This window comes from Dipteris shenzhenensis, chromosome 29 (genome assembly GCF_047967505.1).
Source record: "Dipteris shenzhenensis isolate YYH24624 ecotype China chromosome 29, Dip_SZ_1.0, whole genome shotgun sequence".
Lineage (NCBI taxonomy): Eukaryota > Viridiplantae > Streptophyta > Polypodiopsida > Gleicheniales > Dipteridaceae > Dipteris > Dipteris shenzhenensis.
Genome location: NC_141624.1, coordinates 48,242,513 through 48,269,250, shown reverse-complemented (window position 1 = coordinate 48,269,250; position 26,738 = coordinate 48,242,513). Strand labels below are relative to the sequence as shown.

General features: G+C 45.6%; 1 protein-coding gene across 3 annotated transcripts in view; it reads right to left on the bottom strand.

Moving 5' to 3' along the window:
• Positions 1-1,096: 1,096 nt before the first annotated feature.
• The window catches only part of LOC147882950 (RING/U-box superfamily protein), a 49,631-nt gene continuing 23,989 nt past the window's right edge, over positions 1,097-26,738 (bottom strand). Inside the window, exons 5-8 of one of the 3 annotated variants that reach the window (XM_087400791.1) lie at positions 19,065-19,137; positions 18,788-18,878; positions 18,456-18,532; positions 1,097-1,674 (exon numbers count right to left, since the gene is read on the bottom strand). In XM_087400791.1, coding sequence (XP_087256917.1) covers positions 1,378-1,674; positions 18,456-18,532; positions 18,788-18,878; positions 19,065-19,137 — 538 coding nt within the window. In that variant the 3' untranslated portion in view covers positions 1,097-1,377. Of the gene's footprint in view, positions 1,675-18,455; positions 18,533-18,783; positions 18,879-19,064; positions 19,138-26,738 lie in introns of all 3 variants that reach the window. The other 2 variants (XM_087400793.1, XM_087400792.1) reach the window with 2 other exon arrangements.

Genomic DNA, 26,738 nt, shown 5'->3' with positions numbered 1-26,738 from the left:
ATGTATTAATTAGTAGGAGGATTAGGGGCAAATTTTCCTTCTAAGGTTTTTTTTCCTAAGCACAATTAGTGGTTGAGATTAGGATTGAGTGAGTTTTAACTCATGCTAGGGTCTACCTAGTTTTTTAGGAGTTTTTCATGTTGATAGCTTTTTTTGGGGGCAGTTTTTCCTTCTAAGGTTGTTTTTCCTAAGCACAATTAGTGGTTGAGTTTACGATTGAGTGAGTTTTAACTCACGCTGGGGTCTACCTAGTTTTTAAGGCTTTTTTCATGTTGACAACCTTTTGTACTATTTATTAAGAAAAAACGTACATCATATTCTATCAGCATATAGATGTTGTAGATAAGAAAACTAATTGAGAGTAGTTCTAATATTTGTTTCCTACATGGAGTACTAGGTCACTATTGGAATATTTGTTTTTTACATGGAATACTAGGTCATTGTGCAAAATAATGTAATTTTAAAGTTAGTGGCTAACATATTAATAAGTTGGAGGTTTAGCAGCAATTTTTCCTTCTAAGGCTTCTTTTCCTTACCACAATTAGTAGTTGAGTTTAGGATTGAGTGAGTCTTAACTCAACTAGGATCTACCTAGGTTTTAGGGCTTTGTCATGTTGGCAGCCTTTTATACTTCCATTCTTGCAACTTCAATTCAAGATTACTCTAGTGAAGATGGGAGCTGACCTGGTGGGAGTGGTTCTTGGTTCAGGGTTCGACCACTTGTCCAACTCTGCTTGCTTCAATTTTTTTGGGTGATATCAGCTCACAACCTTTTGTACAACCACCTAGATGTCCTTCTAAATCCTATACCAGCCAATTCATGCAACATTTTGTATACTTGTGCATTGTACTATCTCTCCAGTTATGCAAAAGTCTGTACAGGTCTTACCCACACGTACGACATTTTGTGAAGTATCTAAGCTCAACCCATGCTGTACTTTTACACATTTCATATGGATTTTTCTATATAAAGCTTGCTACACCAAGTCATACAACTATGCCATACACAGACAGTAACAGACTTTTGTTATTTGTTGATTATGTACCAAGCTTCAGAAACAACAGAGTGCACACCTTTAGAATGCCCACTATGAAAAGATCATGCATTTCTTGCCCAACTTACACGGTTTACAAAAAGTATGTTCATTGATGCTTGTCTTGAGAACAGATGACATTTGGCTTCCTAATTAGTTGGGAAATTCCCCCACTCTACATGTTAACACATAATTAGAAGACTGGGCAGTCAAAACTCACTATACAACGAGCTTCAAAGTGTTTTACTATACAATAGCACAATTATACTTTTGAAGTCAATCCATTAAAACAGAAAAAATCATTCTGGGTTGAAAATATAAATGACCAAATTTAATACTGATGTTAATTTCCAATTCCCACAGTATGGAGGAGTGGATCATTAGGAGCTGGACTACCTTGTGGGGGACCCATCTCCGCATCATGGAACTCGTGGAATGCTGCTTCAGGAGGTAGAGGTTGTGGACGTTGTTCTCCCTCCAAATGTGGCTCTTGTTGCAAGTTCCTTGCATGAGTATGCTCAACTGCAATCCGCCGCCTCCATTTTGAGTATTGCAAAGCAAATGCGTTGCTAATCATTGCCAGACCAAATCCTGAAAAAGATGCCAGTAGAACTGCCACAACCGCAGGCTTCACATGTATCTGAAAATATTGAAGTATCACATAAATTAGTGCACCTTTTCCAGAGACACATTTACATATTATTATGGGCAGATAGTCACTTTGTGCATTTAACCTTCAGCAATATAACCTATCAACGGACATTGAAACAAAAGATATGTCAACTGCAGAAGGCATAGCTTAACAAGAATAATTATATTAAAGGAAAACTCAAATGTGGCACACTCTTGATAGGGACCCTCGTTCATCCCCACCAAGAGAAGAGGCTTTGCAGATGGAAGCGCTGAATTACAGATTGTACAGAAGCATCGCCTTACACAGTGTTGTACGGATGACTATTGGGCTGAAGCTGATAACAACGATGGTGTTGGGTAGCACTTGAAGCTGGTTGATGGAGCAACAAATGTCGCACATTTCCAAATCTGTACTAAAGGAAGCAAGTGCAATTCATCTGCCAGAATTAGATAACCTACTCTCATACCACTAATGGGTGCAGGAAGCAATGGAGTGGAAATGGAATGCAAGAGCAAACAACAGCTGAGAGAACTCAAAGTACTTGTAAATGGATAATGAAGAAAGTACAAGTGTGGCCACTATATGGCCCTAATATAAATTGGTTGATCAACGTAAACTGGTTGACCAAGACTAGGACCAAATGCCCTAACTAGCTTACAAGGCCATACCAGAGCTAAGTAAGAAACAATATAACCACAAGCATTGACTTGGATGTGCTAGGAACTCTCTGAGCAGACCAAAATCACTATTGAAAAGACAATGGCGCCATCCATGGATCTCATAGTATATAGGGCATCCGAATGCATAGTGACTATCTATCTCAATATCCTACACAATAGGGCATACGACAGGGTGGAGTGGTCCTTCCTAGAGGGTACTATGTGGAGATTGGGTTTCTCAGATAGATGGGTCAAAGGAGTTTCAGTGCTTTATGCGGGGAGCTCTAGTCAGATGCTTATTGGAGGACACATGGGCGAGGCCTTTCCTCTCTCTCGCTCGGTCCGCCAGGGCTCCTGCCCACTCGCTCCCTTCCTCTACTGGTTTGTGGCAGAGGCTTCGGGCTACTACTTGAGATCACAGGTGGCGGGCCTCACAAGGTTGCGGCTCCCAATCAGACAAGAGGAGGAGCTGCTTGACTCGGAGTTTGCAAATGACATGGCCTTGTATGTTGAGGGCACCATAGCGAGTCTGGAGAGAGTCAGGGGCGCCCTAGCTATCTATTGCAAGGCCTCGGGTGCACGGATCAACTGGACAAAATCCATAGGCTTCTTCATAGGCTCTGAGGAGACAAAGAAGATCCATGAGTGGGGGAGTGACTTTGGCTTCAAATGGATACCGTGGGGCCAGACAATGAGATACCTCGGATGCCAGGTTGGTATTGACATTACAAAAGAGCAGCAAATCGCCTCGGTCCTTGAGAGTGTTTGGCTCAAGCTTCTCTACTGGAGCTCGGCCAAACTCTCTCTAGCAGGTCGCGCCTTAGTGGCAAACCAGGTCCTTGCCACGGCTCGGTATATCGCCTCCTGCAGGTGCTTTCACAAAGGATGCATTGGGCAGCTCCGACAGTTGGTTCAGAACTTCCTTTGGGCAAGTTCGGACGGCACGAGGAACACTAGAGCCCGAGTAGCTTGGCAGACACGGTGATCATGCTGCAGGCACTGGGAGGCTTGGGTATCATTGATCCGAAGATGCAGAGCAGAGCCCTCCTCTTGGGCAAGTTGGTGGTTCGTGACCTCACCCCAGGTGCAGAGCCTTGGAAGCTCCTATTACAAAGAAGGCTTCTAAGGAACACGGGACAGTAGCAGCCTTCACATAGATGGATCTTCTCAGAAGCCCCCCTTACAAGGAAGGGTTCCCCCTTGATGAGGAGCCTTCACAGGGTCTGGCGAAGACTGGCAGGGAGTCTGCCTAGATGCAGAGAGGAGTTTGAGCGTCAGCCCCTAATGTGGCACCTAGAGATCAGAGATCAGGAGGGGCGTATGCTCGGACAACTGACTCACGTTGGTTGGGCACAATGGGACAGTGGTCCGCCGGCTGGGTCCTTTGGCCGTTGGAGCAGATTACCCATGGAGGCAGAGGCGAAGCTTGATGCCCTAGCGCATCTGCGAGGGGCAAGACAGCGGATGTGCAAGATTGATGTAGCCATTCCTAAGTCTTGGTGGAAAGGACTTCGCGTATGGAGAGACAGCAGATGGTTGGGACAGTTTTCCTGCACTGGTGTTCCCTTGAGAATGTTGATGCAACGAGGCAGCACACACCCCGGCTTCTTCCGTGTAGGACCTGGAGGCTGTTTTTATGTCCAACTGATGAACATTCCACTCAAAATGTGCAGCCATTGCAATTACTAATCGGATGGTGGTCATCCGGGATGTAGGAGCGAATGTCTCCTCATAATCTATGCCCTTTTTCTGAGCATAGCCTTTAGCAACCAGCCTTGCCTTATATCTGTCAATGGAGCCATCTGGCTTCCGTTTGACCTTGAAAACCCATCGTGTGCCAATGGCATGTTTACCCTGTGGCAAGTCCACAACATCCCAAGTCTGATTTTTTGCAATGGACTGCAACTCATCGTGCATGGCATTCATCCAATGCACATTATCCTTTGCCTCTTCGAATGTGGCAGGCTCCTCCTCATCGAGGAGAGTACCTGCATATGCTGATTCCACTGAATTAGCACTATCCATGTGCCTTGCTGCACTGCGAGTCCTGCCAGATAACGGAGCATCAAGTTTACTCTCCCTGAGAGTCTGTAACAGCCAGTTTGGGACTGTTTTCGCTGCATGTATGTCTGCAATTTGTTGCTGCACCACCCGTTCCACTGCCTGTGGAGGGGGCAAGACATCCTGTGGCGGAACTGAAGCATCTGGAGGTTGCTGTAAAATCTGATTTGCATCAGAAAAATCAGCAGGGGAACCCAAGGCAATGGGTAGCAACCCCTCAAAGACATCCTCTGAAAAGACGAAGGCATTTGAAATTCAGCCTGAGTGTGACCTGAATTTTCAGAAAATATCACATCTCTACTTACTATGATTTTGCGTGTAGCAGGATTGTAGAGACGGTACCCCTTGCTTTCTGCACTGTATCCAACAAATATGCATTTGATGGCTTTATCTGACAATTTGTGCCTAAATTCAATTGGCACATGTGCATACACAAGGCATCCAAAGACTCGGAAGTGATCCACTGAAGGCTTCCTGTCATTCCAGACCTCATAAGGAGTTTTTGTTTTTAAAGCCTTAGTGGGAGCCCGATTCAAAATGTAATTGGCACACATCAAACCCTCTAGCCATTTTGCTGAGGGGTCAGCCTGACTGTGAGCTGATGCACAATATCCTTGCCTTTGAGAAAAGCATCAAATTCTGCAGATAGGTATTCCCCACCTCTATCCGTGCGCAATGTCTATATCTTGAGTCCGGTTTCATTTTCAACCATGGCTGAAAAGTGTTTAAACACCGTGAACACTTCAGATTTCTTTTTCAGCCCATAAACCCAAGTAAAATTGGAGTAGTCATCAATAAATGTAACGAAGTAGAGATGACCACCCAACGATGGAGTCCTCATGGGACCACAGACATCACTGTATATAAGCTGTAATTTGCTGACAGCTTTAACTAAACCATCCTTCTTGAAGGGGAATCTATGCATCTTACCTAAAATGCACCCTTCACAGGCATGTGGAGGAGGTATCTCAAGAGGTGGCAATGCATCAACCATTGAAAACTTCTGAAGTGTCATCAAGCTGTTGTAATGCATGTGGCCATATCTGGCATGCCATAATTCTACATTTTACATCGCAGCTGTAGGGGTAGAAACTGCAACAGCATGGGCTGCTCTTTTCTCAAAAATATCAAGCTGAAAAAGCCCACGCAGTAGAGTATTAGATAACCTTAAGGCATGGTAAGCTTCCCTGTCTCGGACAGCACATTTGTCATCCTCAAAGATGACCTGAAATCCTCCTCTGTTAAGAGTGGACACTAAAAGGAGATTTTTGGTTATGCCAGGCACATATAAGACATCTGAAAGTCTGAAAATTGAGCCATCAATGGCAGTGAGCTCAACCTCTCCTGTGCCACGTACTGAATACGATAGCACAAGTGACTTTCTTACCAACGGGAGGTGGATGCAAGGAAGTAAAAAGACACTTTCTAGAAGTGATGTGCTTGGATGCACCGCTGTCAAAATACCATGTGTTCAGTGTTTCATTAACACTGAAAGCAGATGCATCTGTAGAAGAGTCATAGCTGCAAGTCAAAAATGCATATGTATCATCACTGCAAGAGGCTGTACTATCCCGAGCATCTGGAACAGCCAACCTAGAATCTGAAATGCAGATAAAAAGGCATAATCCTGTCCAACAAAGTTGGCTGCAGCATCTCCACTGTCAGATGCATGAGGAGCTGAATCTGAAACAGCCATACCTGAGCTGTTTTTCTTTTCTTTTGCAAGCCTTTTCCTGCATTCTGCTATGTGATGACCTGGCTTTTTGCTGTAGTGACAAAAACCCTTCTTCTTGGGCTTACTTGCATCATTTTTAGCCTTTTGTGAAGGCTGTCCTGACTCACTGGAAGGCTGATTTACTGATGTCTTTGCCTGTCCCTTTGTTTTTTATTTAAATTTTGAGAGCATGGCTTGTTCACCTGCACGTGAAGCTAAATTTTTCCTGGTCTGCTCTTCCTGAAGCAGTAGTCCGATCAACTCATGAAGAGTGAGAGGATTTGCACCCCCCCTCAATGATAAGTTCAGCGAAGTGTGAAAGCTGAGATAAGACTCAGGAAGAGAATTCAGAGTGGTTGTAATCATCTCTGAATCACGAATAATTTCATCTATGTTTAACAATTGCTCTCTTAGATCCTGTGGCTTTGTGAGGTGGACTGACATGGAGTCACCCTCTTCCATATGTGTATTACTCAACTCTCTTTTCAAGAAAGATACCCTTGCATCATTCCGAGCTGCATACATGCTTTCCAAAATATCCCACGCTGCCCTGGAGGTCTTACACGACCGGATATGCGGAATGATAGATCTTTTCACTGAAAGAGAGATGCATGACAAAGCTAAGGCATCCCGTGAATCCCATCTCTTCTGCTCTGGAGTAGTGACTGTAGCTGCACCAACAACTTGTCCTGCAGCTGCACCCTGTGCACGACCTCTTCCACCTCCTTGCTGAGGAGGGGTAGCAGGTGCAATATCTACTGGTCGGATCTCATCCCCATTGACATAATCCCATAAATTTCGATTAATCAAAATATTACGTACCATGAAACTCCAGAGGGAGTAGTTGGTACCATCCAACTTGTCTTCTTGTGAAAGACCACCGAACTGGAACTCATTCTGATTTTGATGGGCCATATCTGAGAAAAAGATTGAAGCAGATACAAAGCTGAATTCCCTTACTGGGAATGAAATGCACAACTCCCAAAAAACACAGCCAAGCACGGGCTGTAAATGCAACTTAGATTTCTGTACTTGCACCGTCAGAAATCTGTCCAAGCATCAAAAACTCTCCAAAATCTGCCAAAAGTGCTTCAAACACTCCAAGAAAGGCAGCATGAACTGAATACTCCAAAAAATGCTCTCCCAACACAAAAGCCCCAATTTGTGGCTTGAAATTGCAACCAGAAAGGGGCAAAATCACTAAAAGCCCCAAATCTGCAATTTCTGAACAAAAGCCCCAAATTTCAGACTAGATCTGCTGATCTGTCTATAAAAGCCCCAAATTTTAGACAAAATCTGCAATTTTTGCTCCAGATGTAGCTCCGAAATTACACAATGATTGTAATGTCTGCAACATACAAAATGCCCCAAATGTACTCCCAAAAAACTGAACCAAACTATGGTTTTCTGCAAGATGTGCCTGCCAAAGAACACCTGCAGATGAAGCAGCCCGTGCAAATCTGCAAATACAGATCTGCAAGTACAGATTGTACGGATGAACAGATTGTTGCCACACGTGTGGTACTGAAGAACTGCACGCAGATCTACGGAAGGTACGGTTGGTACGGTAAGTACGGATTGTGCGGTATGGACTGTACGGTACGGTACGTACGATCCGGTACGGCACGTACGGAAGTAACTACGCATGTACGGTCAAACAGACGAGCTGTACGGCGAATCTGTATGGGCTGTACGGCGAATCTATACGGCACTGTACGGGAGTAGTGCGGAGGTTGTACGGCGCTGCACGGGAGCTGTATGGAAGCAGTACGGAGGCTGTACAGCGCTGCACGGGAGCAGTACGGAGGCTGTACGGGAGCTGTACGGCACTGTGCGTCGGGATTCCGTACAGTCGTACGGACTGTACGGACTAGATGATGCAGGCTGTACGACGCTGCACGGAGGCTGTACGGCACTGTACGTCAGGATTCCGTACAGTCGTACGGCACTGTACGGGGGCTGTACGAGAGTAGTGCGGAGGTTGTACGGCGCTGCACGGGAGCTGTATGGAAGCAGTACGGAGGCTGTACGGCGCTGCACGGGAGCTGTACGGAGGCTGTACGGCACTGTACGTCGGGATTCCGTACAGTCATACGGACTGTACGGACGAGATGATGCAGGCTGTAGCTAGAGGCAAAGAGTAGGAGCTAAAGGGAGCAGGGAGCCCGGAGCTCTTGAACCTACTCTGATACCAAATGTGAGAAGATGATGAGTGAGAGAGAGCAAGAGAGAGTGAGAGCTGGAAGCTTGGAAGCTGAAAGCTTAGTTGCAATAGAAGAGTGTAAGAGTACAACACAATGAGAGAAAGATAAGGTTTTGTCCTAGTGACAAAACCTTAGTAGTCACTAACCATAGTTAGTGAACTAATTGCGGTTAGGGAAAAAAACCTCTTAAAGAGGGAAAAGTGCCCCTAACTAGCTTATTATATTACATTGGTCACTGCTGAATTATATCTATAATTCTAACACTCCCTGCTCTCTTCAGCTCCTCCTCTCAGCCTCGTTGAGCGCCCGCAAGCTCCTGCTCCATCGCCATCGTCGTCCGTACAGATCGTCCATACAATCTGTATGGACTGATTCCGTACAATCCTGAAGAGTACCTGTGTTGCTCGTCCGTACATGCGCTTCCTTCCTTACTGTTCAGTACGTTCGCCGTACAACTTCTGTACTGTATTCCGTACAACAGTCGTCGACTGCTTCGTACGTTCGTACACTACAACGCCATACAATTGTAGTGCCCATACTATACATGCGCTGACGCTCGTACCAGCACCCCTACAACGCCATACAACTGTAGTGCCCATACTGTACTTGCGCTGACGCCCATACCAGCACCCCTGCATCATCGCCGTACACGCCGTACAGCAGGTCGTCGTACCTACTTCCGCACAACTTTTGGCAGATTCTGGAGAGTTTTTGATGCTTGGACAGATTTTTGACAGTGCAAGTGCAGAAATCTGAGTTGCATTTACAACCAGTGCTTGGCTGTGTTTTTTGGGAGTTGTGCATTTCATTCCCAAAAAGGGAATTCAGTTTTGTATCTGCTAAAATCTCTTTCTCAGATATGGCCCAGCAAAATCAGAATGATTTCCCGTTCGGTGGTCTTTCACAGGAAGACAAGTTGGATGGTACCAACTACTCCCTATGGAGTTTTATGGTACGCAATATTCTGATTTCTCGCAATTTATGGGATTATGTGAATGGGGATGAGATCCGACCAGCAGGTATGGCACCTAATACCCCTCCCCAGCAAGGAGGTGGAAGAGGTCGTGCACAAGGTACAGCTGCAGGACAAGTTGTTGGTGCAGCTATAGCCACTACTCCGGAGCAGAAGAGATGGGATTCACGGGATGCCTTAGCTTTGTCATGCATCTCTCTTTCAGTGAAAAGATTTATCATTCCGCATATCCGGTCGTGTAAGACCTTGAAGGCAACGTGGGATATCTTAGAAAGCATGTATGCAGCCCGGAGTCTTATCTCAGCTTTCATACCTCGCTGAACTTATCATTGAGGGAGGGTGCAAATCCTCTCAACTTTCATGAATTGATAGGACTTCTGCTTCAGGAAGAGCAGACCAGAAAAAACTTGGCTTCACGTGCAGGTGAACAAGCTATGCTCTCAAAGTTCAAGTCAAAAACAAAGGGACAGGCAAAGACATCAGTAAATCAGCCTTCCAATGGGTCAGGACAGCCTTCACAAAAGGCTAAGAATGATGCAAGTAAGCCCAAGAAGGAGGGTTTTTGTCATTACTGCAAAAAGCCAGGTCATCACATTGCAGAATGCAGGAAAAGGCTTGCAAAAGAGAAGAAAAACAGCTCCGGTATGGCTGTTTCAGATTCAGCTCCTCATGCATCTGATAGTGGGGATGCTGCAGCCAACTTTGTTGGACAGGATTGTGCCTTTCTATCTTGCATTTCAGATTCTAGGCTGGCTGCTCCAGATGCTCGGGATAGTACAGCCACTTGTAATGATGATACATATGCCTTTTTGACTTGCAGTTATGATCCTTCCACGGATGCATCAACTTTCAGTGTCAATGAAACACTAAATACTTGGTAATTTGACAGCGGTGCCTCCAAGCATATCACTTCTAAGAAGTGTCTCTTTACTTCCTTGCATCCTCCTCCCGTTGGTAAGAAAGTCACTTGTGCCAACAACTCGTCATATTCAGTACGTGGTACAGGACAAGTTGAGCTTACCGCCATTGATGGCTCAGTTTTCAGACTTTCAGATGTCTTGTATGTGCCTGGTATCACCAAGAATCTCCTTTCAGTGTCCACTCTTAACAGGGCTGGATTTCAAGTCATCTTTGAGGATGACAAATGTGCTGTCCGAGACAGGGAAAATGATTATGCCTTGAGATTATCTGGTACTTTGCTGCGTGAGCTTTTTCAGCTTGATCTTTTTGAGAAAAGAGCAGCCCATGCTCTTGCAGTTTCTACTCCTACTGCTGCCATGCTGAATGCAGAGTTATGGCATGCCAGATATGGCCACATGCATTACAACAACTTGATGACACTTCAGAAGCACTCTATGGTTGATGCATAGCCACCTCTTGAGATACCTCCTCCACATGCCTGTGAAGGGTGCATTTTAGGCAAGATGCACAGATTCCCCTTCAAAAAGGATGGTTCAGCTAAAGCTGTCCGAAAATTACAACTTATACACAGTGACGTCTGTGGTCCCATGAGGACTCCATCATTGGGTGGTCATCTCTACTTTGTTACTTTTATTGATGATTACTCCAATTTCACATGGGTCTTTGGGCTAAAGCGCAAATCAGAAGTGTTTATGGTGTTTAAACACTTTTCAGCCATGGTTGAAAATGAAACTGGACTCAAGATACAGACATTGTGCACAGATAGAGGTGGGGAATACTTGTCTGCAGATTTTGATGCTTTTCTGAAAAGCAAGGGTATTGTGCATCAGCTCACAGTGAGGCTGACCCCTCAGCAAAATGGCAAAGCTGAGAGGAAAAATAGAACTCTTATGGAGATGGACAGATGTATGCTGAAAAGCAAACACATGCCTCACAAATTCTGGCTTGAAGGTCTAATGTGTGCCAACTACATCTTAAATCAGGCTCCCACTAAGGCTTTGAAAACAAAAACTCCCTATGAAGTCTGGAATGAAAGAAAGCCTTCAGTGGATCATTTTCGTGTCTTTGAATGCCTTGCATATGCTCATCTGCCAGTTAAATTTCGGCATAAGTTGTCAGATAAGGCAATTAAGTGCATATTTGTTTGATACAGTGCAGAAAGCAAGGGGAACCGTCTCTGCAATCTTGCTACACGCAAGATCATTGTCAGTAGAGATGTGATATTTGCAGAAAATTCAGCTCACACTCAGGCTGAATTTCATATGCCTTCTTCTTCAGAGGATGTTTTTGAGGGGTTACTACCCATTGCCTTGGGTTCCCCCGCTGATATTTCTGATGCAAATCAGAATTTACAGCCACCTCCCGATGCTCCAGTTCAGCCACAGGATGTCTTGCCACCTCCACAGGCAGTGGAACAGGTGGTTCAGCAAGAAATTGCAGACATACATGCAGCAAAAACAGTCCCAAACTGGCTGTTACAGACTCTCAAGGAGAGTAAGATTGATGCTCCATTACCTGGCAGGACTCGCAGTGCATTAAGGCACATGGAAGGTGCTAATTCAGTGGAATCAGCATATGCACGTACTCTTCTCGATGAGGAGGAGCCTGCAACATTCGAAGAAGCAAAGGGCAATGTGCATTGGATGAATGCCATGCACGATGATTGCAGTCCATTCATAGAAATCAGACTTGGGATGTCGTAGACTTGCCACCAGGTAAACATGCCATTGGTACACCATGGGTTTTCAAGGTGAAACGGAAGCCAGATGGCTCCATTGACAGATACAAGGCAAGGCTGGTTGCTAAAGGCTATGCTCAAAAAAAGGGCATAGATTATGAGGAGACTTTTGCTCCTACATCCTGGATGACCACCATCCGATCTGTTATTGCAATGGCTGCACATTTTGAGTGGAATGTTCATCAGTTGGACATTAAAACAGCCTTCCTAAACGGAGACTTGTTGGAAGAGGTTTATGTCAAACAACCTCCACGCTTTGAAATTACATCAAATGCACTTCAGGTATGCAAGCTAAATAAAGCTTTGTATGGGCTGAAACAGGCCCCTCGTGCATGGTATGCCAAGATTCATGCCTTTTTGACCAGCAAGGGGTTGCACAATAGTCCTACTGAGAGCACCCTCTACATCAAGAAGGATGGGGGGGAAATTTTAGTCATCATTCTTTATGTCGATGACTTACTGCTCACAGGGTCCAATGAAGATAATATTGCAGATTTCAAAGCTGATTTGCAGACCAACTTTGACATGTCAGATTTTGGGCTGTTTCACTTTTATTTGGGGATCCAGTTCTCTCAAGAGAGACGTGGCACTGTTATGTCTCAGTCCAAGTATGTGCAAAAACTCTTGGACAGATTTAACATGCATGATTGTAAGCCCATAGCCACTCCCATGGAGCCAAGGCTGAAACTCTCAATGCATGATGCAGGAGAATCAGTTGATGCCACATTTTACAGTTAGGCCATTGGATGCCTCATTTATCTCTACAACACTAGACCTGATATTCAGTTTGCAGTATCTCAGGTGAGCAGGTATATGCACAGCCCAAAAACTATGCATTGACAGGCAGTTAAGCGCATCTTCCATTATTTCCAGGGCACGAAGTCTTTTGGCTTGTTATTTCCCCGGGGGGGGGACTTGCAGATGCATGCATACATTGATTCAGATTGGGCTGGTGATTATGACACTAGGCAGTCCACTAGTGGCAATTGTTTCTTTTTGGGTAAAGCTTGCATTTCCTGGCCGAGCAAGAAACAATCTATAGTGGCTACCTCATCATATGAAGCTGAGTACAGGGCAACTTTCACAGCAACAGTTGAATGTGTCTGGCTGCGTCGTCTATTTGCTTATCTTCATCTCTCATTGGAGGGTCCTTCTCCAATTCTCACTGATAGTTAGAGTGCCATTGCAGTGGCAAAGAATCCAGTGTTTCATGCTCGCACGAAACACATTGAGGTTCACTGTCACTAGGTCAGAGAGAAGTTACATGCAAGAGAGATCAGTATGATCTTTGTGACCACACATGACAATGTTGCAGATATTTTCACCGAAGCACTTCCACATGAAAAGTTTGAGGCATTTCGCAGTGCCCTGAACTTATATCCGTTTGGTGATTAATCATCCTTGTACATGAGATTGGCACTGCAGGGAGGTGTTAGAATTATAGATATAATTCAGCAGTGACCAATGTAATTTAATAAGCTAGTTAGGGACACTTTTCCCTCTTTAAGAGGTTTTTCCCCCTAACTGCAGTTAGTCCACTAACTATGGTTAGTGACTACTAAGGTTTTGTCACTAGGACAAAACCTTATCTCACTCTTTCAGTTGTATCACGCTTACACTCTTCTATTGCAATTAAGCTCTCAAGCTTTCAGCTCTCAGCTCACTCTCTTGCTCTCTCTCTCCCCGAATCTTACAGTTTGCACCCGAGGAAGATATCATACTTCTTCTGGCTGGCCGCCCACGGAGGCTTGCCCATCAGACCGTGGTTGGAGCAGATGTGAGTGGAGGGGCAATGCCATTGTTGCTCCGATGGTGTCCTAGAGACTATCCCGCACTGCCTCTGGAGCTGTCGTAGCGCAGCGAGGATTTGGATGGGAGCCCTCAGGATCATGACATGTATGTAGAGTCTTCAGAGAGACTACACTTGGGAGATGGTGGTCTGGTTGACAGAGGGAGGACATGCGTTTCAGATTGATGAGATCTCTCTAACCTACCGGATACAAGGTCAGAGCATCCAGAGGATAGCACTCCACGAGGTAGTCTCTTCTAACAGCCTAGCTCCTCCTCCTCCTTGGTAGCCAGCATGACGGCATAAAACATTTGGGTGGCTCGTTGCAGCCCGTGATGGGTGAGCACCCGGTTCCACCCATGGCTACCCTAGTCGCCATCTCGCAAGACATCATATACACACTACGGTCCACCTGGGAGCGTGGGACTCCAGGCTCTAGGACGACTATCGAGAGGCGTGCTCATCTCTGCAAGGCTTGGCCTACAAGAGTTTTCTACATTTTCACCCCGCGATGCTTGTAGAGTCCCCCACTTGGCTATTAGCCCCAATACCAGAGATCCCCTAGCAGTGAGCTGGGTTTCTCTGGAACAAACAGGTTCTTTCTTTCAAACTTTCCGGTTTTTTCCATACTCAGCACCTTCGGCGCTGCTGTCTTGTATGAAAGCTTTCAAGCATTAATAGAAGGTTCCTTTCTTTTGGAAAAAAAAAAAAGAAGGGACTCTTGTACATCCTTGCAGGACGGATCCATGAGTCAAAAAGAAGAGACTTGATTCTGGCATCTTGAACTACAAGTGGAAGCACTGACCCTAGAGTCTGGCTAGTGCGGCATGTCTCTCATTCAAACGGGCCGCATAGCTGGATGCATCATGAAGATCGAGCCTAAAAAGAGAACACCCAAGCATGTGTAGACACAACAATCTCTACGGAAGCCCCATCGAACGTAAACTACTCTATCTGTGCGGCCACTCAGGATGTGTTGAAGATCATGACCTTGGTTTTACCCAAGTTGATTGTAAAATTATGTGTATCATAGAAAGACTGGAGTGCATCCAAATGCCACTAGAGACTCTCAGCCGAGGAGAGTCGCACCACATCATTTGCATATAGTAAAATCAAGATCAAGGTGCCAGCTAACGGGGACCATGCACCAACTAGAGTCCTGATGAAGGACACAAGCTCATCAATGTAGAGGCCAAACAAAGTCAGTAACAACAAGCAACCTTGTTTGACTCCAATGGTGTGCATGACCTACTTTGTCCATCCTATCAAAGTCTTGGCTCTGCCTAACACCCGGTCATATAGTGCATGAACTGCCTTTGTAATGTCTTCACTATGCCCTAGAGCAAAAAGTCTCTGAAAAGTTAGGCTCGTGGTAATAATATCAAAGGCTTAGTGGATAAGGAGTCAAACCTATGCATGAGTGCTAATCAGTGAAGGCAGGGCTTTTTAGTCCTTCCACTAAATCCTCCTTATTTGTGCTCTAGCTAATCAGTGAAGGCAGGGCTTTTTAGTCCTTCCACTAAATCCTCCTTCCACTTAATTCTCCTTATTTGTGCTTTTAAGTCCTTCCACTAACCCCACTAGAGAGAGAGAGAGAGAGAGAGATGAGCACAAAGGTTGAAGAGAAGGAGAGGGAGCTGTGTACACTAGTGGATAAGGAGTCAAATCTATGCATGAGTGATAATAGGTGGAGGTAGGGCTTTTATAGTCCTTCCTCCAAATCCTCCTTATTAGCCCTCTAGCTACTTCCCCCCCTTGGTACCAAGCCCACTAGCTTAGCATTCTTTGCCCCTTCATTACAGCCCTCTAGCTACTTTGCCCCCTTGGTACCAACCCCACCTAGCTTAGCATTCTTTTCCCCTTCATTACAGCCATCCCTTCCATCAGAAATTTTCCCTCAAAATTACATGGCGTAATTTGTTTGGAGTGAGCATCTAAGATAGTGAATGTGCCAAAAGCTACGTAGAGGATGTAGCCCTCCTCATCCATAGAAAGCTCAAATAAGATTTGCACAGTTTGTCCGTAAAGCAGCTTCAATAGTGGAACATGAAACGCGTCATGGATTTTTGAAGTGGGTCCAAGTGATAGACTACTTCCCCTATTGCCTTGCTAGCTACTCGGATCTATCCTCTCAACTCTTTACGCTGCTGGTCCTAGCAAGGTTGCATGTGGGTGGGGGGCTGAGCTACCTCCCAATGACAGACCCTCACCAAGTGTCCCATCTACTTGCAACGTAGGTAATAACCAAGCACGCCGGAGACCTCGACCTTCTGCTGAAGCTCTCCTCCATCTAGTGTCTCAAGGAATATCTCCTTTGGTATGGTCTCTGGGCACTCTACAATCACCTTGATTGTGAGAGCCTTCATCTACGAAACAACCTCCAATGGAGGACAAGATGGACCAATACTCCTTCGGGAGTCCCAGGTTGCAAAGCATCGTTGGGAATCATGGCACATGGTGTGCCGTGTCCACATTGCCAACGAGAAACCCATGATACCATGGAATGAAGAACACTAGGTGCGGGCTGAGAAAAATGGGACTCCGTTCCACCAAGGCCTCGGTGGCGACGGGGGAGTGAGCTGGAGAAGAAAGACCTCTCCCATAGATGGTGACATCTTGGATGTGGTCACTCTCTAGAGCCAAGTGCGCCTGGATCGAATCGTGAACCTAGCTCCTCGTACGCGTGAGGCCAACAACATGGCCCACCAATGAGCCCCTCTTGCCAAACCAAAAAAAGGTCACCACCAAGATTTCTTCTCGCGTACCAAAACAAATATGGTGTGTCGTGTCCATATTGCCCACTAGGAACCCGTGATACCATGGAAGGAAGAACACTAGGTGCGGGCTTAAAAATGGGATGGGACTCTGCTCCACCAAGGCCTAGGTGGCGACGAGGGAGCTCAGTAGGAGAAGAAAGACCTCTCTCCCATAGATGATGACGTCTTGGATGTGGTCACTCTCTAGAGCCAAGTGCGCCAGGATCGAATAATGAACCTAGATCCCGTAGACATGAGGCCAAAAATATGGCCTACCAATGCTCTATCTTGGAGAGACTGAACGCATCCTTCGCCTGTTGTTTGTCCTCCGGGGAAAGTGCAACCCAAATGGTTGTGAGAGTCGAGGGAGCTGGCATGAGAGCCCCTCTTGCCAAACCGAAAAAAGGTCACCACCAAGACTTCTTCTCAGGTACCAAAACAAATTTGCTGCCCTTGCTAGCAGCGAGGGGAGAGAAGCAGGAAAAGGAAGGCGGGCTGGAAAAAGAACAGAAAAGAGAGGGGGAAAGGAGGGGATCCTGAATGAATCACAACCCAAAAAACAGAGAGGAGCAAGCCTGCTTCAAGAGAAAAGCTGGGCTGTTCGAACCAGCCAGACCAGAAAAAAGAGGGCGCTCAGGCCCCTCGACAACGTCCAAAGCAGCTGGAGCTCCTGCACAGCCGCACACCCAGGTGTGGACAGGAAACCATGCCCAGTGAGGGCCGAGCAGCAAGCGCAGATTGTGTGCTGCCAAAGGAGGGGGGTGGAGGTCTCAGGCCGGGGGGGGCACAGGGCTAGCAGGAGAGCAGCCGTAGGGGAGAGCCCAACAAAGATTGCCCATCTTGGACACATCAGTTATTGCTTCGTGCAGTAAGAAACAATGACTTGCATTGTTGCAATGTTTAAATCCCATGCTAACATGTGTGAATATGGATAATTGTCATTAAAGGCTAACCCAAATAAGATTATGTGAGCCCTAATAAAGTTGTATATAAACACTGTGAAATATGATAATGGTATCTAGCTCACTCACTGTGAAATATGATAATGGTATCTAGTGCAAAGTATTCCTTCGCTTGCTCACTCACACTGAATGCTCCTGTTGCTCGCTCGCTCACATCATATACTCCTGTTGATTTGTTCCCATTTAATCTTTAACATCATTGCTGTAGGTTTTTTCTTTGATCCCATCCATTGCACCAATGATTAGGGCAGACAATAAGAGTAGGAAACTATCTTCAACTCATAGAGTTCCCCAAAGGTACTACTAAGCATTTAGCCACAACCAAGGTCATCCACTGTCATTTGGCCTACAAAATATCCAGGTGAAGATAATTGCTGACTTCTTGCAAGATGTGCAAAATCTGATGCAGCAAAGGAAAAAGTATCATAATTGTTCAAGATAAACACATCATGGTGTATTACGAGGAAAGTAAGGGTATCATATGTTAACAACCAAAGGATTTAGATTGTCTTTGAAGACAATTAAAGAAAGGCTTAGATCGAGGATTTGCCTACCTGTACTCCATCAGAACCACATGAGGTCCTAGATCACAGAGCCTTAATGGTCAAGAACCATACTGGCAATCTACATGAATGAAATGTGTAGAGCATACTTAGCCATGCTTGTCACCGAATTATCAATATCAAAGGGCTGACTCACACAAACTTGATCTTCAATGCCTAAGTATGGTTATGAATTCCTCATACCACCTCCACCAAAACAGCACAACTCCCATCCACAGAAGGTCTTTCACTGGAATAAGAGAAGAAAATTATAGAATTCCTGTGATTTTTTTTCCTAAAATGTCATCTCATGATGTTAGACACAATGGGGACCTTCTCAAGCAGTGAGAACATTGTTAGGCTTCCAGAATGCAAGTTAAACTTGTTCTTTAAACTGCCTAGTTCAAGACTTTCTTTTCCATCTTCAATGTTTTGAAATGATGCAAATGATGGAGGCCAAGTGTTTACCACTGAATAGAACAAGTGAGAAAACAGGATCACAAGCCCAAATTGGAATGCAGCATAGATCCAGATGTACTTTTTGACTGCAAGCCCCGCTCAAAAACAAAAAAAAAGGTGTCACTTTCAAGCTTTTATTGGCACCAGAGACAAGACAGAAAGTGTTTATCATTAGATTACACATTGCAATTTCCGGCATTCTTATATCAGAACTACATCAAAACCATCACAACTTGCAACTTGCATAGATATGCTGTATAGCATATCCACAAACAGCAATGATATTGAAATTGCAGTAAGAAAAGATGTGGCTGTATTGATTGTGTTTAGATACAACTCACCTACAGTGGATGCAGTGATGGATGCAAGAAACCCAAGAACACAAGCAAATGGTAATGCAATGGCAAGTGCACCTGAACCCATGTCACTAACCTGCTTTTTGAGCATAGTTGTTAGTATTTTTACACATAGTTCTTAGTATTTTGGCTTATCAAATAAGCGTTATTTTTTCCACACTAAAGGGCAAAAAAACAACCTTGCATTCCTGCAGACTACCTTATAATAGCATAAGTTTAGGCAGTAAAGAGCTGTAAAGGTGTGACCGCGTAGGAACCTTACCAGCAATTGTTCCAGAAAACAGAAGTAACCTAGCATGCTTATCATTACAAGTACTGGTACGTCTTGCCAAACCCTGCAAAATGGATCATCATTATATGAAAAATTAGTATGTCAAGATCTTTTAGAAAATGCTTAAACAAGCTTATACATAAGCGTACCTGGAAATGTGGCAAGCATCTCTCTCTCTCTCTCTCTCTCTCTCTCTCCAGCCCAACATTAGGCCAGATAAGGAGGACAAGGTTGAATATTTTCAATCTTTGTGCTTCATTTGGCAACACTTCTATCCATTCTTACATGGCAATAAACAGTCCTAATAGTGCACCATGAGATGGTATGTGTCGCATTTATGCACCATTCATCTGTGATATATTGATTTCGCGTTGCTATAATACTGAAAGGTTGATTGATTGTGGTGATTAATTCCAAGGTTATCTTCTGCTTGAAATATTTCATTACTATTGATTGTGTCAATCCAGGGGAAGAGTAATTGATCGGGCGATGGCATCTGGCAAGCATGATCCGCCATATTTTGGGCGCGTAGGCGCAACTCCAGTGATGCGGGGATGAATAAAGCTTATGCCTAATTTTTTATATTACAAAAGCTTATGTACATATTTAAATTTTGGAATATTAGTGGCTTGGCTAAGTGAATAAACTAAAGTTAGAAAAAGCTTTATTTTTAGAAAAAGCCAACTATTCTAGAAGGTGGATGGGCTTTTTGTAAAAGGGTGTATGGAGAAAAGCACAGAGGCTTTTTGTATGATTTTTGCTCGGAAGCTTTTTGAGAAATATACATAAATACAGCTCGAACAGTAAATCCATTTAGTACATGCCAATTGGTATTTGATTTGAACCATGAGGCAAGGATCCAAGTCTCGCATAGATTGCCTGAACTGATTCAGCTTGTAAGTCTGAAAGGATATGGAGTACCGGGATCCATGTCCCTAGGATCCATTACTACCATGTGTGTCTGGTTCAAGTTATTGGAGGCGAGTGAACTAGCAGATTTCACTCAGAGTGGTGTAGTCCACTCAATTGTTGTGCTTTGAGCTGACTTCAGTTGTAGCTCCTTCAGGCTCACAGAGTGTAGGTCTAGAGCATTGCCTGATGCTCAAGAGGGCGATAGTTCCTCCACCCCCTTGTCAACAGACAGGCTCACGGTATCTAGAAGTCACTTGGCGACACTGTATGTCTCACCCAAGGTATTGTTTGCTGACAATACATCTGCTACGAGACTTCTATGATGAATATACTAGTCACTCCACACGGATGAGACAGTGATATATGGATGGACTCGTGCGCTCTCCTACACCATATCATCATTGCTGGTGGTTTATGTTTATAGCAGCAAACTCCATAGTTTGCTGTCTCAACAGGAGGGTATGTCATGGGGACGTGAAGTTATGAACCGTGACTAACTTTATCTTAGGGGACTAGCCCAGGGGAAGCAACACTTCCCAGAAGTCCCTGGGTGCACACACTAGGCCTACTTGCTAGGGGCAAGGCAAGGTTTAGAGGGGTCTTCAAGTTAAGCCCAAGGAAACCAATGTTTCATTGGTTAGAAGGGTTAGGATTTAAGTCTGATGGACAAACCAATGTTTCATTGGTTTGTGTGGGTTAGAGCATTAATGAGGGGGCCACGTGGCAGCCCTCATGCACACCTACCCTCTTGCTCCCCTTCCACCTTGGTTTTGATGAAGGTACGGGTTTTCTTGAACATTGTTGGCTCCTCCCTCTTTCCATATGCCTAAGGCTCTTTCTCCAAGGCTTCCGTACGGCTATACGAAAGCATTAATGATTAATTGTACGGGCTGTTACACAAAATCCAAGGCGGACAAGGATAGATTGATTAATTGATATGGCCCACTCTACAGTTGTAGTTGACTTTTTTTCTATGATTATGATTCTATTAGCATATTAGTACTTGGGGAAGGTCTGGCGTACCGACCCTAGCATTGAGCAAGATCAACTGCAGCTTTGGCGACTCTGGCTCTGGGAGGGGCGGGCCTTGTCAGAGCTTGAGTGGGACCCAGGAGAGTGGAGCTGGCCAGAGGTTGTGACAGGACAGGGACCGACCTCCTTCTTCGCCTACAGCACGACTTTGGGCAGGCGAGTTCTTAGGAGGATGCAGAGTCGCCCCCCCACCCAGCGGCCTAGCTGGTATGCACAGGGTATCTCCAGATTCTTTTTGCAGGCCTTCTGGAAGGCCTTGTGAAAGAGCTGGCGGCTGCGGAAGATCTCCTACTTCCTGTGGCTTCTCGCCCACAAAGGTCTTCCGGTGGGGAGCTGGTTGAGACAAATAGGCCAGGACGGACGATGTCAGATCTGCCGTGTGGTTGAGGAGTCACCAAAGCACTGCCTGTGGAGCTGCACTCGCGCCCAGGAAGTGTGGAGGTGGACTTTCGGGATTCTCACTCGCGCAGCACCAGAGCTAGGCTTGATCACGTGGGGCGCGTTCTGTTGGTGCAGCACCGCACCTGGTCTACATCACTTATTCGAGGCATGCCAGCAGGACCCCACTTTCCTTATCACGCAGGGTACATGGGGGCTGCTCGAGGGTATCCCGCAGCACCTAGCAGAGGCGGATACAGGAGTTCAGGAGAGGCAGCCAGTCTGGGAGATTATCAGCAGCATAGCAGGGTGGCACATTTGGACCTCGCGTTGCGCGCAGATCCTCGGTGGCACCTCCTTATCGACTGCCCAGGTCATGACTGATATTTGGTGCAAGATTATTCATACCCTCAGAGGCCAGTGGGACCAGATTCAGGAAGATTCCCGGTCCGGTCAAGAGAAGCGGAGACGCTTCCTTCGGGCTTGGAACACTCAGGGCCTCTTCTTCGAGCAGACCTCACACGGCCTTCGGTGGTGCTACTCACCACCCCGATGGCTGTTCATTCACACTCGCCTTATCCCGACGTGAGAGAGTGATTTATTGTGTTACCTTTTAGGGCTGTGTCCGATTTGTGTACGCAGCCCATCAGCTACAAGCTGACTTTTTGTATCTTGTTCTCGAAGTAATATAATTAGCACTGTTTTTTCGGTAAAAAATTAGCATATTAGTACTCAGCAAGGGTCCTAGCGTACCCTTTGCTTCAGGCCCATCAGGAAACAAGGAAGCTCATTTTGGGACCCTAAGAGAAATTCACGATTTCTTCATTTTTCTTTCCTCTAAAACAATAAAATATGACATAACCGCACTGACGTATGGTGCAAAATTTGGTATTTCTGACATCACCGGCGCGTCCAGAGCGGGCCAAAACCCTCGAAAAGGCTTTCGAAATGCCGAAAACAGTCCCCCTAAGGCTTGGAAAAGGACAAAAAGGCCCGGAAAGCAACCTGTACAAATAAAAGCGATTTGACAGGTTGGACCGGGCCTTTTCCAGGTCCCCCCCCAAGTTGGACCGAAGACAGCAGAAAGTCGACACATGTTTTGTAGACTTTTGGAAGGCCTTTAATAATGTCTCACGATCCCGCATGATCAGGAGACTACAAGAGATGCAGATTCAAGAGACACTGATCTGGGTGTGATGAGCCTATATGAGTCAGTCAGATGCAGAGTTAGTGCCCCAGGTGGTCTATCAGATTGGGTCGAGAGTACGATTGGGGTGCAATAGGGTTACCCGCTCTCACCCTTTTCGGGCTTTACATCAATGAGATCACTTCCTTCATAGACCGTCTAGGAGGCGAGGGATCAATACTAGCCGATCTCATGATACGGATATTGCTATACGCTGATAACAGAGTCATTATCTCATCTTCAACGGAGGGGCCACAGAGACATCTGGAGGCCCTAGAGGGGTTCTCCAGAGAGAGAGAGAGAGACCTGGCAATCAACCTTGGGAAGACCAAGGCTATGGTCTTCAATACCTCACACGCAATGCTTTGTCGAACTTATCATGATGAGCCACCGGAGATAGTGCATTCCTCTACATATTTGGGAGCAGCCTTCACAGGACCCCTATTCACTATGACACATGCAACCCAGGCATGACTCACTCGGGGACAGAGTGCTCTGGCCTGACTGTAGAGACAGTGCTTCCAGGCACACTAGATACATAAAAAGTGCTCGCTTTTCGATACGCTAGTGCGATCGACTGCCATATATGCAGCACTCTTCTGGGTATATGATCTACTTATGGCAGAGTGGAGGAGATTTGAGCGGCTACAGGTGACTATGGGATCTAGGATGATTCCAAGTAAGCTCTCAGAACCACATGAGATAGTATAGGCAGAGTTCGCCATGACACCACTACAAGTTGATGCCATCTTCCAAATAGTGACATTCATTCATACAGTCTAGGACTTATGAAGACTACCGAGGTTGGCCCTGGAGTCATCCAAGCGACTAGCTGAGAGCGGAGCAGACACATGGTATGCACGTCTATCCACATGGTTTGCCAAGCACGGGATTCACATGGACAGACTTCCCGCCTTTCAATACAGTATGGATGTACCCCCTGAGTCAATCCCACGCGATGAGATTAACCATATCGTACAGCAAGATCTCCTCCAACCCCACACATCTCGGACTAGAGGGGGGGGGGGGTTTCAAGAGCCCCCCACCAAGACCCAATTCTACCGCGACCACTTCTTGAGAGTATAAGAGGAGGGATTCATTATTAGACCCCCAGTATCTCGAGGACAGAGGAGTCTCAATTGCATCGCCATTGGACAGATGCGGGTTTCATCCCATCACCTGAGGATTGAGGCAGGGGGAACAGCACGTCTACCCAGAGAGCAACGGATCTGCATGCTATGCACACTGGGAGTCATTGAGACAGAGGAGCATTTTATTTGCGCTTGCCCAGCCTACTATGAGACCAAGGGACGATACTACTACCTCTATCAGGATGGGAGCAACCTCGGCCCACTATCACGATTGATCCACTTCCATGACCAGGTCTGCATTGGGCTCTATCTGCTCAAGATGCGCTGACACAGGGAAACTCAGCTATGACAGATCAAAGAGCAACACGAGGCGACCAGACCACAGGATACAAATACTGACCAAGCCATAGCGACGTGTCACAGATTTTTATGCATTTGACAAGAAGGATGGTTCAGTTAAAGCTGTCCGCAAATTACAGCTTATACACAGTGATGTCTGTGGTCCCATGAGGACTCCATCGTTGGGTGGTCATCTCTACTTCGTTACATTTATTGATGATTACTCCAATTTCACTTGGGTTTTTGGGCTGAAACGCAAATCAGAAGTGTTCACGGTGTTTAAACACTTTTCAGCCATGGTTGAAAATGAAACCGGACTCAAGATACAGACATTGCGCACAAATAGAGATGGGGAATACTTGTCTGCAGAATTTGATGCTTTTCTAAAAGGCAAAGGTATTGTGCATCAGCTCACAGTCAGGCTGACCCCTCAGCAAAATGGCAAAGCTGAGAGGAAAAATAGAACTCTCATGGAGATGGACAGATGTATGCTGAAAAGCAAACACATGCCTCACAAATTCTGGCTTGAGGGTCTGATGTGTGCCAATTACATTTGAATCGGGCTCCCACTAAGGCTTTAAAAACAAAAACTCCTTATGAGATCTAGAATGATAGAAAGCCTTCAGTGGATCACTTCTGAGTCTTTGGATGCCTTGCTTATGCTCATGTGCCAGTTGAATTTAGGCACAAGTTGTCAGATAAAGCCATTAAGTGCATATTTGTTGGGTACAGTGCAGAAAGCAAGGGGTACCGTCTCTACAATCCTGCTACACGCAAGATCATAGTAAGTAGAGATGTGATATTTGCTGAAAATTCAGCTCACACTCAAGCTGAATTTCAAATGCCTTCTTCTTCACAGGATGTCTTTAAGGGGTTGCTACCCATTGCCTTGGGTTCCCCTGCTGATTTTTCTGATGCAAATCAGAATTTACAGCCACCTCCAGATGCTTTAGTTCTGCCACAGGATGTCTTGCCCCCTCCACAGGCAGTGGAACAGGTGGTGCAGCAAGAAATTGCAGACATACATGCACCAAAAACAGTCCCAAACTGGCTGTTACAGACTCTCAAGGAGAGTAAAATTGATGCTCCGTTACCTGGCAGGACTCGCAATGCAGCAAGGCACATGGAAGGTGCTAATTCAGTGGAATCAACATATGCAGGTACTCTTCTTGATGAGGAGAAACCTGCCACATTCGAAGAGGCAAAGGACAATGTGCATTGGATGAATGCCATGCACGATGAGTTGCAGTCCATTGCAAAAAATCAGACTTGGGATGTTGTAGACTTGCCACCGAGTAAACATGCCATTGGCACACGATGGGTTTTCAAGGTCAAACGGAAGCTAGATGGCTCCATTGACAGATGTAAGGCAAGGCTAGTTGCTAAAGGCTATGCTCAGAAAAAGGGCATAGATTTATGAGGAGACATTCGCTCCTACATCCCGGATGACCACCATCCGATCAGTAATTGCAATGGCTGCACATTTTGAGTGGAATGTTCATCAGTTGGACATAAAAACAGCCTTCTTAAATGGGGACTTGCTAGAAGAGGTGTATGTCAAACAACCTCCGGGCTTTGAAATTACAGCAAATGCACTTCAAGTATGCAAGCTCAACAAAGCTTTATATGGGCTGAAACAGGCCCCTCATGCATGGTATGCCAAGATCCATGCCTTTTTGACCAGCAAGGGGCTGCACAATAGTCCTACTGAGAGCACCCTCTACATCAAGATGGATGGGGGGGAAATTTTAGTCATCCTTCTTTATGTCGATGACTTACTGCTCGCAGGGTCCAATGAAGATAAAATTGCAGATTTCAAAGCTGATTTGCAGACCAACTTTGACATGTCAGATTTGGGACTGCTTCACTTTTATTTGTGGTCCAATTCTCTCATGAGAGACATGGCACTGTTATGTCTCAGTCCAAGTATGTTCACAAACTCTTGGACAGATTTAACATGCATGATTGTAAGCCCATAGCCACTCCCATGGAGCCGGGGCTGAAACTCACAATGCATGATGCAGGAGAATTAGTTGATGCCACACTTTACAGTCAGGCTGTTGGATGCCTCATATATCTTTGCAACACTAGACCTGATATTCAGTTTGCAATATCTTAGGTGAGTAGGTACATGCACAGCCCAAAAACTATGCATTGGCAGGCAGTTAAGCGCATCTTCCGTTATTTGCAGGGAACGAAGTCTTTTGGCTTGCTATTTCCCAAGGGGGGTGACTTGCAGATGCATGCCTACAGTGATTCAGATTGGGCTGGTGATTATGATACTAGGCAATCCACTAGTGGCAATTGTTTCTTTTTGGGTAAATCTTGTATTTCCTGGCTGAGCAAGAAACAATCTACAGTGGCTACCTCATCATGTGAAGCTGAGTACAGGGCAGCTTTCACAGCAACAGTTGAATGTGTCTGGCTGCGACGTCTATTTGCTGATCTTCATCTGTCTTTGGAGGGTCCTTCTCCAATTCTCACTGATAGTCAGAGAGCCATTGCAGTGGCAAAGAATCCAGTGTTTCATGCTCGCACGAAGCACATTGAGGTTCACTATCACTACGTCAGAGAGAAGTTGCATGCAGGAGAGATCAGTATGATCTTTGTGTCCACACATGACAACGTTGCAGATATCTTCACCAAAGCACTACCACGTGAAAAGTTTGAGGCATTTCGCAATGCCCTGAACTTATATCCGTTTGGTGATTGATCAGCCTTGGCACT